The 16,166-nt window shown below is 43.7% G+C and overlaps 1 protein-coding gene across 2 annotated transcripts in view; it reads right to left on the reverse strand.

Annotated features, from left to right (window-relative positions):
* The window catches only part of iars1 (isoleucyl-tRNA synthetase 1), a 330,949-nt gene that overhangs the window by 104,568 nt on the left and 210,215 nt on the right, over positions 1-16,166 (reverse strand). For both annotated transcript variants that reach the window (XM_072472632.1, XM_072472633.1), the window contains exons 17-22: positions 12,390-12,476; positions 10,988-11,071; positions 5,475-5,619; positions 5,136-5,256; positions 2,105-2,196; positions 1,709-1,786 (exon numbers count right to left, since the gene is read on the reverse strand). In XM_072472632.1, the coding sequence (XP_072328733.1) occupies positions 1,709-1,786; positions 2,105-2,196; positions 5,136-5,256; positions 5,475-5,619; positions 10,988-11,071; positions 12,390-12,476 (607 nt within the window). The remainder of the gene's footprint in view (positions 1-1,708; positions 1,787-2,104; positions 2,197-5,135; positions 5,257-5,474; positions 5,620-10,987; positions 11,072-12,389; positions 12,477-16,166) is intronic.

The following is a 16,166-nucleotide window of genomic DNA, read 5'->3' on the forward strand; positions in this document are numbered from 1 at the left end:
GTCTCATTGAATTCTTTGAGGAGGTGACCAAGCATGTGGATGAAGGTAAAGCAGTGGATGTAGTGTACATGGATTTTAGTAAGGCATTTGATAAGGTTCCCCATGGTAGACGTCTGCAGAAAGTAAGGAGGCATGGGATAGTGGGAAATTTGGCCAGTTGGATAACGAACTGGCTAACCGATAGAAGTCAGAGAGTGATGGTAGATGGCGAATATTCAGCCTGGATCCCAGTTACCAGTGGCGTACCGCAGGGATCAGAGAGGGACGACTTGATAGAGGTTTATAAGATAATATGGGGAATAGATAGAGTAGACAGTCAGAGACTTTTTCCCCGGGTGGAACAAACCATTACAAGGGGACATAAATTTAAGGTGAATGGTGGAAGATATAGGGGGGATGTCAGAGGTAGGTTCTTTACCCAGAGAGCAGTGGGGGCATGGAATGCACTGCTTGTGGAAGTAGTTGAGTCGGAAACATTAGGGACCTTCCAGCAGCTATTGGATAGGTACATGGATTACGGTAAAATTATATAGTGTAGATTTATTTGTTCTTAAGGGCAGCACGGTAGCATTGTGGATAGCACAATTGCTTCACAGCTCCAGGGTCCCAGGTTCGATTCCGGCTTGGGTCACTGTCTGTGTGGAGTCTGCACATCCTCCCAGTGTCTGCGTGGGTTTCCTCCCACAGTCCAAAGATGTGCAGGTTAGGTGGATTGACCATGATAAATTGCCTTTAGTGTCCAAAATTATCCTTAGTGTTGGGTGGGGTTACTGGGTTATGGGGATAGGGTGGAGGTGTTGACCTTGGGTAGGTTGCTCTTTCCAAGAGCCGGTGCGAATATCGTGCCATGAAATTAACTTCTAATGGCGACGAATGATCAGATTTGTCCATCTAATTCATTGCAAACCAGACAATACCACATCCGAAAACAAACAGTTTTGATACTGTTCGGCTGTTTGAGGACAAGCTCATCCTTTATACCTATCTCCAAGAACTTGGACTAAAAGGGGACATAACAAAAATCAGTGCCACTAATTCAATAGCATCTCTAAAACAAGGACAAATAACCTATTTAGTAGCATAATAGTAAGCATAACTAGAGTCAATATTCATAAAATCCTTGGATTACTGGCTTCCTCAAATCCTGTTTAAAACTCACATAAACAACACAGGAACATAGGAAGCTTCATTGTACATGGAAGTTATGACAAGTTTGTTATTATGATGCTTTTCCCCAGGCAAGAGGATCTATTGCAACCCAATTTTTAAAATTTTCATAGTTAGGAACCTATGGTCTTAAATAAGTGTACCATCTCCACATACATGTTCATTCAGTTAGCTGAAATAAATTCAATCACAAAAAATGCTATAAATCTTAAAACTAGCAAAAGGGCAAGTAACGATATCTCAGGAGCTCAAGTAGAAAATATAATGAATAGATCAAAAATAGTGGTATTTAACGATTATAGTTTTGCTAATCAAAAAGACACTAAAATAGTTCAAACTGATGTACAGTCTCTTTTGCATTTGAACAAATAATTTATATGTGGAACAGTTGAAAATAAAACTTTGAATAGTTACATATGTAGCTCATCTGAGGGGAAAACACGTAAAAAAGACAAAAAAACTGAGCAATCTTTTGACTGTTTTGTTATGCAAATTTCAAAGACAAGCATCATAAATGAAGAGCATTGTTAAGTTTTCATACCATCAGTCGACACATGCAGAACAAAACACTGAACAAGGTCTCCAAAGCCCTTTGGCAATCTGTAGCACCACTTTCGCCCTATCAAAAAGAAATAGCAACCATAATTATCAGAAAATACTCCCCGATGCAATGAGAAAGCAATGATGGTTAGATAATGGTAACCTTTTAAAGTTAAGTTATCTCAGTTGTATTTCTATGGAAAGATTCTACCTTTATCGTCACTACTCGTAATTCCCACCACAAACAAAGAGTAAACTTCTCAATACTTGACTGCTGCCCAGGTCTCAGTCACCTGGGAAAGGCAACTGAACACAAATCAAGGGGAGCTGCTTATTATGCTCATTCTTTTAATTGGAAGAAAGAAAATTTCTACTCAAGGAATTGAAAGATGCCTACCTTTAATCTTCTGCGGTTCATTCTCACATACCAGTTAGTTAGCATGTCTACAAATTTGACCAGCCTTGGCACCACAGTGTAAAGCCTGTACGCTGTGTGTGAACAAAGTATTGCTTATTTTAAAAAAATAGATAATACAAGGTCTCAAGGTGTCAAACATCAGTTTGATTAGGTCAATAAATTTACAAACTGCAATGAATAGGCAGGAAAGTACAAGTGCATTCAAACATTCTCTTTCTAAATGTTAATGAATATAAACTGTTAACTTCTAATTGACAAGTTACGGTTTACAAAGTGCTATTAACAAAGCATAATACCCCAAAGCAGTTGGTGCTTCAGGAAGGGTATCTTGACAAATAGTCAGGATTGTTTAAGAGGTTGGTTTTAAAAAGGTTTATGGAGCCGAGAAGGGGTTCAGCAAAATTAGAGGATTCAGTACGGGAATTTCAGAAATAGGTCAAGATTGGCAAAGGCACTGATAGCAGAGCACAGGGACGGCGGAGCAGAATGTGCGATTGATGTATGTTAGAAGAGCCATGGGCGCAGCCAGGGATAGTGGGCTGGACAAAACTTCAGAGGTGTGAAACCACAAAGGGGATTGGTGAGGACGAATGTGATTCTGAGTTTGGTGTGTTGGCTATTGGATTGACTTTAAACGCGATAATATCTAGGAAGTAAAGGAAAGTTCTAGATGATATGTTTGTGCATGGTAGAGCTCAGGAGGCAAAAAAAACAACTAAATAAGTCAAATCTATTGGTAATAACGTGAGTTTCAACAGCACAGTTGTTAACATTGCTGCCTCACATCTCCAGGGACCTGGGTTCAATTATGGCCTTGGTTGACTTTGTGGAGTTTGCACTTTCTCTTCATGTCTGCATGGGTTTTCTCCAGGTGCTCCAGTTACCTCCTAGTCGAAAAATGTGCAGGTTAGGTAGATTAGCCATTCAGTCACTTTTTCGCACCGTAAGGTCCCACAAACAGCAAAGTGACAATGACCAGATAATCTGTTTTTTCTGACACCTATTAAAGGGATAAATATTGGCCCGGAGACCAGTGAATAATTCCCCTACTCTTGTTCAAAATAGTAAGATGGAATGTTTTCTGTGCACTTGAGAGAGCAGATAATGCCTTGGCTTAATTTGTCATCCAAAAGGTGTCATCTCTAACAATGTAGCATTCCCTCAGTACTGCACTGGAATGTCAACATTGATTTTTGAGCTTGAGTGCCTGGAGTCAGATTTAAACCCACAACCTTCTGACTCAGAAGCAAGAGTGCTATCAACTGAACCATGGCTGACATGTATAACAATTTAAAATCATCGTCACAAAGGAAAAACACAGGATTTAGCAAGAAATAGAGAGACATAGGCCGGGATTCTCCAAAATTCCCGGCCAAGTGTTGACGCTGGCGTGAACACCGGAGTGGTGTACACTGGAGTCAACGGGCCTCCTGGCCCAGTTATTCTCCGGATTATAGGGGGCTTGAATGGTGGCGTAGTGCTGTGCATTGCTCCGGCACCAAAAGCCGGCCCTGCACAGCCGGCGCAGGTCCGCGCAAGCGCGCGACGGCCGTCTCCACGCCGGTGCATGCGCGTGGTTGCCGTCTCTGCGCCTGCCCCCCGCAACATGGCGGAGCCCTACAGGGGCCCGGCATGGAGGAACATAGCCAGCCCCCCCCCCCCCCCCCCGGAATGAGCGTGCCTGCCGATCGATAGCCCCAGATCGTGGGCCTGGTCACCGGGGAGGCCCCGACCCGGATCCCCCCACACCCCGACCAGGACGGCCCCGCAGCCAGAACGCCGAGGCCCCACCAGGTGGGACCACATGTGAACTACGCCGGCGGAACTCGGCGAGGTCTCGGCCCATCGAGCGAGGAGAATCGCCGCGGTGGCTGCTTTCAACGGCCCCTGACAGGTGCCGTGGCGATCGCGTGGGCGCGATTAGCGCCGATTCTCCGGTCGGAGCGGTGTGGCGGGATTCCCGCGCCCTCCCGCCATTTCTCCGACCCGGTGCGGGCTCGGAGAATCCCGGCCATGAATTTAGTTGAGCATTTATTCTCTTTTTAAAAATTCATCTGCGGGATGTGGGAGTCGCTGGTTAGGCCAGCATTTATTGCCCATCCCTAGTTGCCCTTCAGAAGGTGGTGGTGAGCTGCCTTCTTGAACCACTGCAGTCCCTGAGATGTAGGTACAGCCACTGTGCTGTTGGGGGGGGGGGGGGGGGGGGGGGGGGGGGGAGTTCCAGGATTTAGCCTGAGCGACAGTGAAGGAACGGTGATGTATTTCCAAGTCAGTGTGGTGAGTGACTTGGAGGGGAATCTCCAGGCGGTAGGGCTACCAGGTATCTGCTGCTCTTGTCCTTCTAGATGGTAGTGGTCGTGAGTTTGAAAGATGCTGTCTAAGGAACCTTGGCGAGTTACGGCAGTGCATCTTGCAGATGGTACACACGGCTGCCACTGTTCATCATGGATCAGTTATGGAGGGATTAAATGTTTGTGGAAGGAGTAGCAATCAAGCGGGCTGCTTTGTCCTCGATGGTGTCAGCTTCCGAGTGTTGTTGCACTCAACCAGGCAAGTGGAGAGTATTCTATTACATTCCTGATTTGTGCCTTGTAGATGGCGGACAGTCTTTTTTCCCGGGGGGGGGGGGGGGGGGGGGGGGGGTCAGGAGATGAGTTACTCACCATAGGATTCCTAGCCTTTGACCTGCCCTGGTAGCCACAGTATTAATATGGCAAGTCCAGCTCAATTTCTGATCAATGGTAACCCCCAGGATGTTGATTTGTGGGAATTCAGCGAATGTAATGCCACTGAATGTCATTTTCTTTTAAAAAGTAGATACGGGCCTGTTGCATGAACTGAATTATCTTTTCTGTATCTTAAATCTGATCTTGAAATCATAGAGCATAAATTGTAAAAAGAAAACTAATTATGAACCCTGTACAAAATACCTCGTGAAAGAATACTGAAGAAAACCAAAAGATGGTTATGGGGTTTTTAATTTCAACTACATTTTCACATTTCTAATTACCTTCCATTTCTGCCTTGAAAAACTGAATGAGTGATTGTGTAAATGAAAGTATCCATTTATCCATAATGTTGTCACTGTCCTCAACCGTGCTTTCATTGAAAAGGAATTGGATACCCTCTTCCTGGAATGAGAAATTTAACAGTGATTTAAAAATAATTGAACAGTTGTCAGTACGCTGTACTTTAACGTTTTTATATTTAAAGCTATAAATTATGACATTAAGCTAATATTTTAATCTGCACTTTCATGAAAGTGTACGGAAACAAACCAACAATCCTGCAAATGTAACAATTGTTATGTATTCAATTTGTGGAATTTTACATAGATGTATTCTTGTACCTTGTGCAATCTCTGAACGTTTTGAACAAGAAATCTGTATGCATTGTACCAAGGCAAGAAAACGTCCTTCAGAACATCTCTCACTCCTTCCTCTTTGAAACGCAAGTTTTCTGCTCTCACAACAGGGGAATTGATAAGGTACAGCCTAAAATAGAACATTTACATGGTTTATCAAAACTATTATATAGTCAAACGCGGAATTAAAATAACATTAAACTAAATTTGCTGTAAAATCCTGAAAATACTTAAAAGTTGTCAAAAAAAGTTACTATTCTATAGGATATTTTGGTTCAGAAATTAAATACAATTAGTAATCCGCAACAGCCCTTTATATAAATTAAAATGAGAAACAAATCATGTATCTATTAACTATCTTCAAAGATGTCTTCGTCTTCAAGAGAGTCTGGTAATAATTATTTTGACTTTCAGATCATTAATATAAATATAAATTGTTAAACAATTAAGATAAACAAGTCTAGTTTAATAACATTCACATTATTGTAACTCATTTCAATCAAACCAACCCTTAAGCCAAAATTGTTGCCTATTCAACAGAATTTACCATTTTACAAAAAACAACACTCAATCAAAGTTGTGTATTTTACTTTTAGGCACATGATGTCATGTTCTATTAGGATTTCAATCACAAATTCTCAGTTAAATCATGTTTAACACACTTTACCTTCTGGGTTACTTCAAACTTTAACATGGTGTGACAGAATATATCTATGTGAAATGTATTACCCACAACTTATGCGGTGTTTTGTAAGTTCAATGTTTTTAATAGGAAAATTGCTGAAATTAGTTTTCGACAGACTATTATCTATACAAACATCTATTCTAGAAAAAAACAGGTGGCAATAAGTATCAAACAATTGACAAACCCAAAGTTTTTTAAAAATGCACACCAACATAAATTAGGTAGGTGAATGTTTGAAGTCACATTGTGATGATGACACATTTCAAAAACGACCAGGATATTTTTCACTGTGACATGACAGATTTTTAGGAGTATTGAAATAAGACACCATATTCAATTATGCTATTTAGTCATATAACACAAATGAAGCAACTGTGCAGATAGCTTAACATGAACTGATCATATTATGCATATTGAAACAAAGGGGTCCACCAATTAAATGTAATAAATTGCAAACAAAAGATACAGTCTCTGCCCATTGTCATAACTTTCGAGTTCTCGATCATAATGTGAACTTCAGAAAAATACATTGGAATACGAGACAACTGGACTGGAGAGTTGGAACAGTATCTACAGTTCCACACAGTATTCTCAGTTTTATGATCCCTGTTGATTTATAACTGGACATGAAGATCCCATAATAGAATGCTTGATCAAAACAACGTAGCTTTTCCTTCTTTAAAAAAAGTTGAGGAACGGAGTCACAGGACCGCTAGTTAGCTTTAACAAAAAAAAACATTTATTAAACCTGAAAAGTCAGATAATCCTTTACTTTCCCCTTAGCTTAAGAAATACACAAACATTGGGAGGCGGTGGAGTGGTATTGTCACTGGACCAATAATCCAGAGGCCCGTGATAATGAGCTGGGTTTGAATCTCACAATGGCAGGTGGTGGAATTTAAACTCAATACAATATCTGGAAGTAAAAGTCTAATGATGACCATGGAACCATTACCGACTGTCGGAAAAAAACATCTGCTTCACTAATGTCCTTTAGGGACGGAAATCTGACATCCTTACCTGGTCTGGCCTATGTGACTCCAGACCCACAGCAATGTGGTTGACTCTGAAATGCCCTCTGAAATGGCCTAGCAAGCCACTCAGTTGTATTCAACCGCTATGAAAACACATAAAACGAATGCACCGTAGACAACAACGGCAAACCCAGCCCTGTTGACCTTGCAAAGTCCTCCTTACTAACATCTGGGGGCTTGCGCAAAAGTTGGAAGAGCTGTCTCACAGACTAGTTAAGCAACAGCCCGACATAGTCATATTCACAGAATCATACCTTAAAGACAATATCCCAGACGCCACTATCACAATTCCTGGATATGTCCTGTCTCACTGGCAGGACAGACCCAGCAGAGGTGGCGGCACAATGTTATACAGTCGGGAGGGAGTAGCCCTGGGAGTCCTCAACATCGACCCTGGTTTCAGGTTAAACATGGGCAAGGAAACCTCCTGCTGATTACCATGTACCGCCCACCATCAGCTGATGAATCAGTTCTCCTCCATGTTGAACACCACTTGGAGGAAGCACTTGCGAGTGGCATGGGTGCAGAATATGTTCTGGGGGACTTCAATGTCCATCACCAAGAGTGGTTTGGTAGTACCACCACAGACCGAACTGTTCGGGTACTAAAGGACATGGCTGCTAGACTAGGACTGCAGCAGATGGTGAAGAAACCAATAAGAGGGAAAAAGATACATGAATGATCTCATCCTCAGCAATCTGCCTGCTGCAGATGCATCTGTCCATGACAGTATTGGTAGAAGTGACCACCGCACAGTCTTTGTGGAGACAAAAGTCCCATCTTCACATTGGTGATACCCTCCATTGTGTTGTGTGGCACTACCACTCTGCTCTTTGAACAGATCTTACAACTCAGGACGGGCATCCATGAGGCGCTGTGGGCCATCAGCAGCAGAATTGTATTCAACCACAATCTACAACTTTGTGGCCCGGCATACCCCCCACTCTACCATTACCATCAAGCCAGGGGATCAACCCTGGTTTAATAAAGAATGCAGGAGAGCATGCCAGGAACAACATCAGGCATACTGAAAAATGAGGCGTCAACCTTGTGAAGTTACAACATCAGGACTACTTGAGTGCCAAACAGCATAAGCAGCATGTAACAGAAGAGCTAAGTGATTCCACAATGAATGCATCAGATCTAAGCTCTGCAGTCCTGCCACATCCAGCCGTGAATGGTGGTGGACAATTAAACTCACTGGAGGATGCTCCACAAACATCCCCATCTTCAATGATAGAGGAGCCCAGCACAAATGTGCAAAAGACAATGCTGAGGCATTCGCAACAATCTTCAGCCAGAAATGCCGAGTGGATAATCCATCTCGGTCTCCTCCAGAGGTCCCCAGCATCACAACTGTCAGACCTCAGCCAATACGATTCACCCCAAGTGATATCAAGAAACGGCTGAAGGCACTGATACTGCAAAGGCTTTGGGCCCTGATATTAGTACTGAAGACTTCGGAACTCACTGCACCCCTAGCCAAGCTGACAGCTACAACGCTGGCATCTATCTGGCAAGGTGGGAAATTGCCCAGGTGTGTCCTGTACACAAACAGGGGGCAGGATTCTCAGTTGCCCGACGCCAATATCTAATCGGCGATCGGGCGGAGAATCCCTGTTTACGACCGAATCTGGGGCGGCACCTGTTTTCAGATGCTCCGCCCCCTCCAAAACGACATCATCGAAGAGTACGCCGCACGCGTTTGGGACGGCCTCAGGATGTTACCCGAAGGACCACCCCCGATGCTCTGCCTCCAATGGGCCAAGTTCCCGATGGCGCGAGACACGTGTGCTCTCAGTTTTCATGAACCCGGCATGGCGGCTGCGGACTGTGTCGAGCTCCGCCACAGTCGGGGTGGGAGCCGCAATGCTGGCTGGGGGGGGCTTCGGCGAGGGCTGGAGGGACAGGTGGGGGGTGGCCTGTGAGTGATGAGAGGGAGTGCAGGGGGGCACAGTGTGTTGTACAGCGCGACCGTTGCAGGTCGGCGCCGTGAGCATGCTCAGCCACGGACCCGGAAATTTTGCTGTCATTCATATCGGGAAGACCGTGCTAGCCCCTCACCGGTCGGAGCATCGGTGTTGGGCCCTCGCCGATTTTTTCATCGTAAAGCCAGACTCTTCCTCCGGACATGGCCTCAAATTCGGAGAATACAGCCCAGGATAAATCCAGCCCAGCCAATTATCGCCCTATCAGTCCACTCTTCATCATCAGCAAAGTTATGGAAGGAGTCATCAACAGTGCTATCAAGCGGCACTTACTCAGCAATAACCTGCTCAAGGACGCTCAGTCTGGGTTCCTCCAGGGTCACTCAGCTCCTGACCTCATTACAGCCTTGGTTAAAATATGCACAAAAGAGCTGAATGCCAGAGGTGAGGTGAGAGTGACTGTCCTTGACATCAAGGCAGCATTTGACCGAATGTGGCATCAAGGAGCCCGAGCTAAACTGGAGTCAATGGGAGTCAGGGGGAAACTCTCCGCTGGTTGGAGTCAAACCTGGCACAAAAGAAAATGGTTGTGATGGTTGGAGGTCAATAATCTCAGCTTCAGGACATCTCTGCAGGAGTTCCTCAGGGTAGTGTCCTAGGCCCAACCATCTTCAGCTGCTTCATCAATGATCTCCCTTCCATCATAAGATCAAAAGTGGGGCCGATTGCGGATGACTGCACAATGATCAGCACCATTCGCGACTTCTCGGATAATGAGGCATTTGACAAGTGGCAAGTTATATTCGCGCCACTCAAATACCAGGCAACGACCATCTTCTACAAGAGAGGATCTAACCATCGCCCCTCGTCATTCAATGACATTACCATTGCTGTATCCCCATAATCAATATCCTGGAGGTTACCATTGATCAGAAACTGAACTGGACTAGCCATATTAATACTGTGGCTACCAGGGAAGTTAAAGGTGAGGAATCCTACAGCGAGTAACTTACCTCCTGATCGACCGACCCGACCCCCCGCCGCAAAAAAGCCTGTCCACCATCTACAAGGCACAAGTCAGGAGTGTAATGGAATACTCACTTGCCTGGATGAGTGCAGTTCCAACAACTCTCAAGATGCTTGGCACCATCCAGAGTGGCACTGTAGCACAGTGGTTAGCATTGTTGCTTAACAGCTCCAGGCTCCCAGGTTCGATTCCCAGCTTGAGTCACTGTCTGTGTGGAGTCTGCACGTTCTCCCCGTGTCTGCGTGGGTTTCCTCCGGGTGTTCCGGTTTCCTCCCACAGTCTAAAGATGTGCAGGTGAGGTGGATTGGCCATGCTAAAATTGCCCTTAAGTGGCCAAAAAGGTTAGGTGGGGTTGCTGGGTTACTGGGATAGGGTGGAATCATGGAATTAAGTAGGGTGCTCTTTCCTAGGGCCGGTGCAAACTCGATGGGCCGAATGGCCTCCTTCCGCACTGTAAATTTGGGGCTGGTTTAGCACACTGGGCTAAATCGCTGGCTTTTAAAGCAGACCAAGGCAGGCCAGCAGCACAGTTCAATTCCCGTTCCAGCCTCCCCAAACAGGTGCCAGAATGTGGCGACTAGGGACTTTTCACAGTAACTTCATTTGAAGCCTACTTGTGACAATAAGTGATTTTCATTTCATTTCATTTTCAAATTCAATGATTCTATGATTTGAATAAATGCACATAAGAACATGAAATCACTGAATGAAAACAGACCAATGACCTGATACAATGTGAATCACTCATTTGAAGTTAACAGGTCAACATTTTTCAGAAAGATCATTGTAAATCAAGTACGCAACATTAAAAATGTATATTTTACCTCAATGCATCTGCACCATAGCTGTCCACAATCTTGATCGGATCTGGATAGTTCTTTTTACGTTTGCTCATTTTCTGACCATCACTAAATGAACATGAAAACAGTAGTACAGTTCACTGTTTACATATTAAAAATTGTAAACATTTTAAAACTGAAAATGAAGGAATGTTATAATTACAGAAATTAACTTATTTTCAGTTCGGTTTTCATTAAGGCAGCTGTATCATCCTAATTCTAATAAGATCATATCAATGGTTAACTCAACTTCACCGTGTCCTCATGTATTAACATCAAATGTCCAAGCTTATTTTTGTTTTTGGTAAAATTAATTTTCTTTTGCAAAATTCTTCCTTTGGGACTTAAATATTATATTGACTTGTCTTCAAATCCAGTAAAATCAGAAGCTTGTATTTCTGGAGTTGGTCCACAATTGCCAGCTTGCTTAAGATTACTTGTTACTTTTAAATCTGCCGTTACTTCCAGAGCCTAAATTACTAAAATAAAATGCCACTCTAAAAAAACCCTCTGTAGATAGGCTTCCATTCTCTGCAATATAACTTTCTCCATATCTTCAGAAAACAGAATGTTCATGGAAGCCCTGAGAACATGGGCCAATTGCAGAAAATGAATGTGGGGGTTAAAGCCATTTCCTTTGACCTCCAGATACAGCAGAACACACAGGAACTTGTCAAAAATGTTGCCCAGAATTTGTTCAACTCTCAACATATTCTATCCCTCTCAGATAAACACTGGTCTGAATTGCACAATCAGCACACATGCCTCCACCCTTCTGAACAATTCGGTCCTGCCAGTTGCTAAATTTGGCCATCTCACCCTTGCAATTACCATGAACATCCACTTAAAGGTATGTAGCTACAAGTTCTGCAACTCAGAATTTTCTTACCAAGAAACAATGCAAGACCAGTGCTTCCCATAGCTTGGCACAAATTTGAAAATTTGAACAGGTAATATCAGGAAAAAGTTTGGAACTGGGCAAATTCCAAGCTGTTTTAGTCTTTTTACCTAACATCACCATGGACCTCCACCCCACAAGTACCTGCAAACGTGAAGACAGTCCACCGAGCAGGGAAAAGATGGGAAAGTTAGAGTAATGGTCATCAACTCCTGTAGTACGCCTCCCAGACTACAGTAGCTACTCAAGAAAATTAACTAAAGTTCACACAATTTACAGTAGTTTAAGCTAAAATTTGATCACTTGATGATGAGCAATCAATGTCTATAACACCCACCTATTAACCTGAATCCAGAAACTTCAGATAAAAGCATGTTCCAATTATGCATGACAGCCCTGCTGCTAGCCTGTATTATGAATTTTGATAATGCTTATAATTCAAATACAATTTTAATGGTTATTGATGAAGAAATATTTAAAATGTCCTACCTTGCCAGTACCAAGCCATTCACTATTACATTCCTGAACGGTGGCTTGCCAAACAGGGCCGTAGACAGTACCAGCAGGGTATAAAACCTAAGGAAACAGGTTAAACATCAATGGTCTCTTATTCAAAGAATTTCATATCGTACAATGCAATAATATTCAAAATTAATTATATTTCTTCTTTCAAAAGAACATAAGAAATAGAAACAGGAATAAACCATTTGGCTTTCAAAGCCCTCCATCATTGAATAAGATCCATCCCCATGTCCCTGAATTCACTTACAATTCAAAATCGATTAATCTCTGTCCTGAATATATTCAATGACTCAACCTCCACAGCCCTCTGGGATAGAGGATTCCAAAGATCCAAACTGCTTTCAGAGATTTCACCTCTTATAACTGACCCCATAGTCTGATGCAGTGACCTCCAGTTCTCGATTCCCCAGCCAAATGAAACATCCTGCCAGCATTTTCCCTATCAAGTCATTTAAAGAATTTTATAGGTCTCAATGAGATCATTTCTCATTCTTCTAGATTTAAGGGAATATACTCCCAGTCTATTCAATGCCTTGTCATTGGACAATCCCCACCCTCATCTCAGGAATTAGCCTAGTGAACTTTCTTTCTGCCTTATGGATACCATCTCCTTTCATTGTTTCCACTTAGTAGATAACTGGGCAGTTTACAAATAAAGGATAAAGGAAAGATTGAATAGGGTGGGGGTCTTTATAATGAAAACACTGAAGGGTCGTCAAATAGGTCTTTATAATTATGATGGGGCTGGAGCATGTAGATTTAGGGCAAGTGAGTTTCCAATTGTGAGGGGGTCAAAGATTCGAGGACACAAATATTTGATAATCACCGATAAACCCAAAAAAGGATTTAGGAAAACTTTGTTACAAACATGGTATATTTGGAGTCAATTGAGGTGCCTGTCTTTTTAAGACAGCATAGTGAAGGAGGCTCACTAGTTCCATGGATACTAAGAGTGGGTGATCATCCCAAGGGGTAGAGTCCCCTTCTCAAGCAGAATACATCGGGGAGCCACGTAGTAAAGGTGCAAGGCTGGAGCAGCTGCTCCAGGGCAGCGAGGCCAGAGGCCTCAGTACCATTATTTTCTGTTTTCAATAAACTGTTTGTTCACATAAGAGCCTCCGTCTCATCGCTGCCAGGCCACCACATTGGCGTGAAGGGTAAAATAGATCATGGGGACACAGCCAACCTGTAAGTATTCGGTTAAATTGAAGTTTGCATTGGAGTGCTACTTTGGGCTGCAGCAGTGTGTTAAATTGAGGTTTGGTGACTGAGGGGGTTTGTGTGGAGGGAGCGAAGTGCTCCTTTCTTTTGGATTTGGATTTGTTGAGTTTGTTTGTTTGTCACGTGTACTGAGGTACAGTGAAAAGTATTTTCGGCCTTGCAGCGGGGACCATCGTTGCCATCAACAGTGGAATTCAGAAGTCACGTCAGAGTTCTGAAAGCGACACAGTCCCAAAGGAAACATCTGATGGCGGTGGTGGCAAGGTAAATCGGTGGTAGCACAGAGACAGATGGCGGCGTTCTGAGGTGATCTCAAAGTTCAGAAAGTGACGTAAGAACATCAGGAGCAGATTGGTGAGCGACACCTGGTGGGCATTTGTGGGACCATCAGGAGCAGCTGATTGATTCGTGGGTATTTTCAAACTATATTAAATAGTTGTTTAATCATCGTTTAAACAACGGTATGGACTTACTTTTTTTTAAGTCTTCAGTTTTAAATTTAAAGGGTTTAGTCATGGCAGGAGAGCTCAAAGCTGTGGTATGCTCGTCCTGCTTTATGTGGGTAGCAGGGCACATTTCCACTGCCCGGGACCAGCATGAGTGTAGGAAGTGTGTCCAGCTGCAACTCCTGGGTGCTCGTGTTTCAGAGCTGGAATGGTGGCTGGGAACACTGTGGAGCATCCGCCAGTCAGAGAGCATCGTGGATAGTAGGTTTAGAGAGCAGATGAAGGGACTTGAAGAAGGAAGGGAATAAGTGACCACTAGGCAGTCCAACAGAAACAGGCAGGTAGTTCAGGAGTCCCCTGGGTCTCGCTCGCAATTCGGTATTCCATTTTGGAGGCTGATGAGGGCACTGGTTTCTCCAGGGAGTGCAGACAAAGCATCACAAGCAGCCTGACTGTACTCAAGGGGAGGAAGAGCAAAATCAATAGGCGATTTGATAGTCAGGGGAACAGAAAAGCGTTACTGTGGCTGTCAATGTGACTCCAGGATTGTGTTGCTTCCCTGGTGCAGGGTCCGAGATGTCACAGAACGGCTGCAGGGCATTCTGCAGTTTTGGTGTCTTTATCTGAGGACAGATGTTCTTGCTTTGAAGGGAATACAGCGAAGGTTTACCTGGCTGATTCCTGGGATGGCACGAGTGTCATATGAGGAGAGACTCAGTTGGTTAGGATTATACTCATTGGAGTTCAGAAGAGTGAGGGGGATCTTATAGAAACTTAGAAAATTCTAACAGGATTAGAACGGGTAAATTCAGAAAGAATGTTCCCGATGGTGGGGGAGTCCAGAATTAGGGGTCATAGTTTGAGGAAAAGGAACTGAGGTGAGGCGAAATATCTTCACCCAGAGAGTGGTGAATCTGTGGAATTCACGACCACAAAAGGTAGTTGAGACAAAAATATTGTATAATTTCAAGAAGGAATTAGATACAGATCTTGGGGCCAGATGGATCAAGGGATCTTTGGGGGGGGGGGGGGTGTAGTAGGCGGGATCAGGGTATTGAACTTGATAATCAGCCATGATCATAATGAATGATGGAGCAGGTTTGAAGGGCCGAGTGCCTCCTCCTGTTTCTATTTCTATGTATCCTGAAGGGGAAAGGTGATAAGGGAGAGGTCACGGTACATGTATTGGGGGAAAGAGTGCATTTTAGTCAAATATGACAGCATCTGGCCACTGTAGACTGGGAAGAGTGGGGAAATCTACAGAAAAGCACGGGAGGCATTCAACAAGAAAATAGGGAGGGTATAGGCCCAATATGTTCCCTCTAGGATAACAGGAAGGTGTAAAAAGCCCAGAGAATGAAGGATGACCAGAGATATTCAGGATATGGTGAGAAGGAAATCAAGGCTTTTAGCAAGTAACAAGGGGAGAAAATCAGCATTAGTGGAATACAGAAATTGCAAGGTCGAGCTTAGAAAAGCAATTAAGAGAGCAAAGAGGGGATGTGAGAAAGCTCTGGCTGGTAAAAGTAAAGAAAATTCCAAGATATTCTGTAAGTGTATCAATGGGAAGAGGATAATCAGGGCAAGAGTAGGGCCCATTAGGGACCAAGGAGGCAATCTGTGGGTGGAGCCAGAGAACATTGGTAGGATGTTGAACAAATACTTAACATCCGTCTTCACCCAAGAGAACAAGGATGTAGGTATGGAACTCGGGGAGAGAGGCTGCAAGGTTCTTGAGCAATTTAACAGAGGGAGTGACAAGGTATTGGCAGGCTTAAAAGTGGACTAATCTCCAGGTCCGGAGGAATTGTGCCTCAGGCTGCTGCGGGGAGCAAGGGAAGAAATTGTAGGGGCTCTGTCCCAAATTTTTAATCCCTCTCTAACCACGGGGCAGGTGCCAGAGGACTGGAGAACAGCTAATGTGGTTACGCTGTTTAAGAAGGGTTGTTGAGATAAGTTAGGGAACTACAGAGCAGTGAGTCTCATGTCTGTATTAGGGAAACTATTGGAGGAAATTCTGAAGGGGAGAATCTATCTCCACTTGGAGAGGTGAGGTTTGATCTGGGATATTAAGCAT

The sequence above is a fragment of the Scyliorhinus torazame genome, chromosome 13 (genome assembly GCF_047496885.1).
Source record: "Scyliorhinus torazame isolate Kashiwa2021f chromosome 13, sScyTor2.1, whole genome shotgun sequence".
Lineage (NCBI taxonomy): Eukaryota > Metazoa > Chordata > Chondrichthyes > Carcharhiniformes > Scyliorhinidae > Scyliorhinus > Scyliorhinus torazame.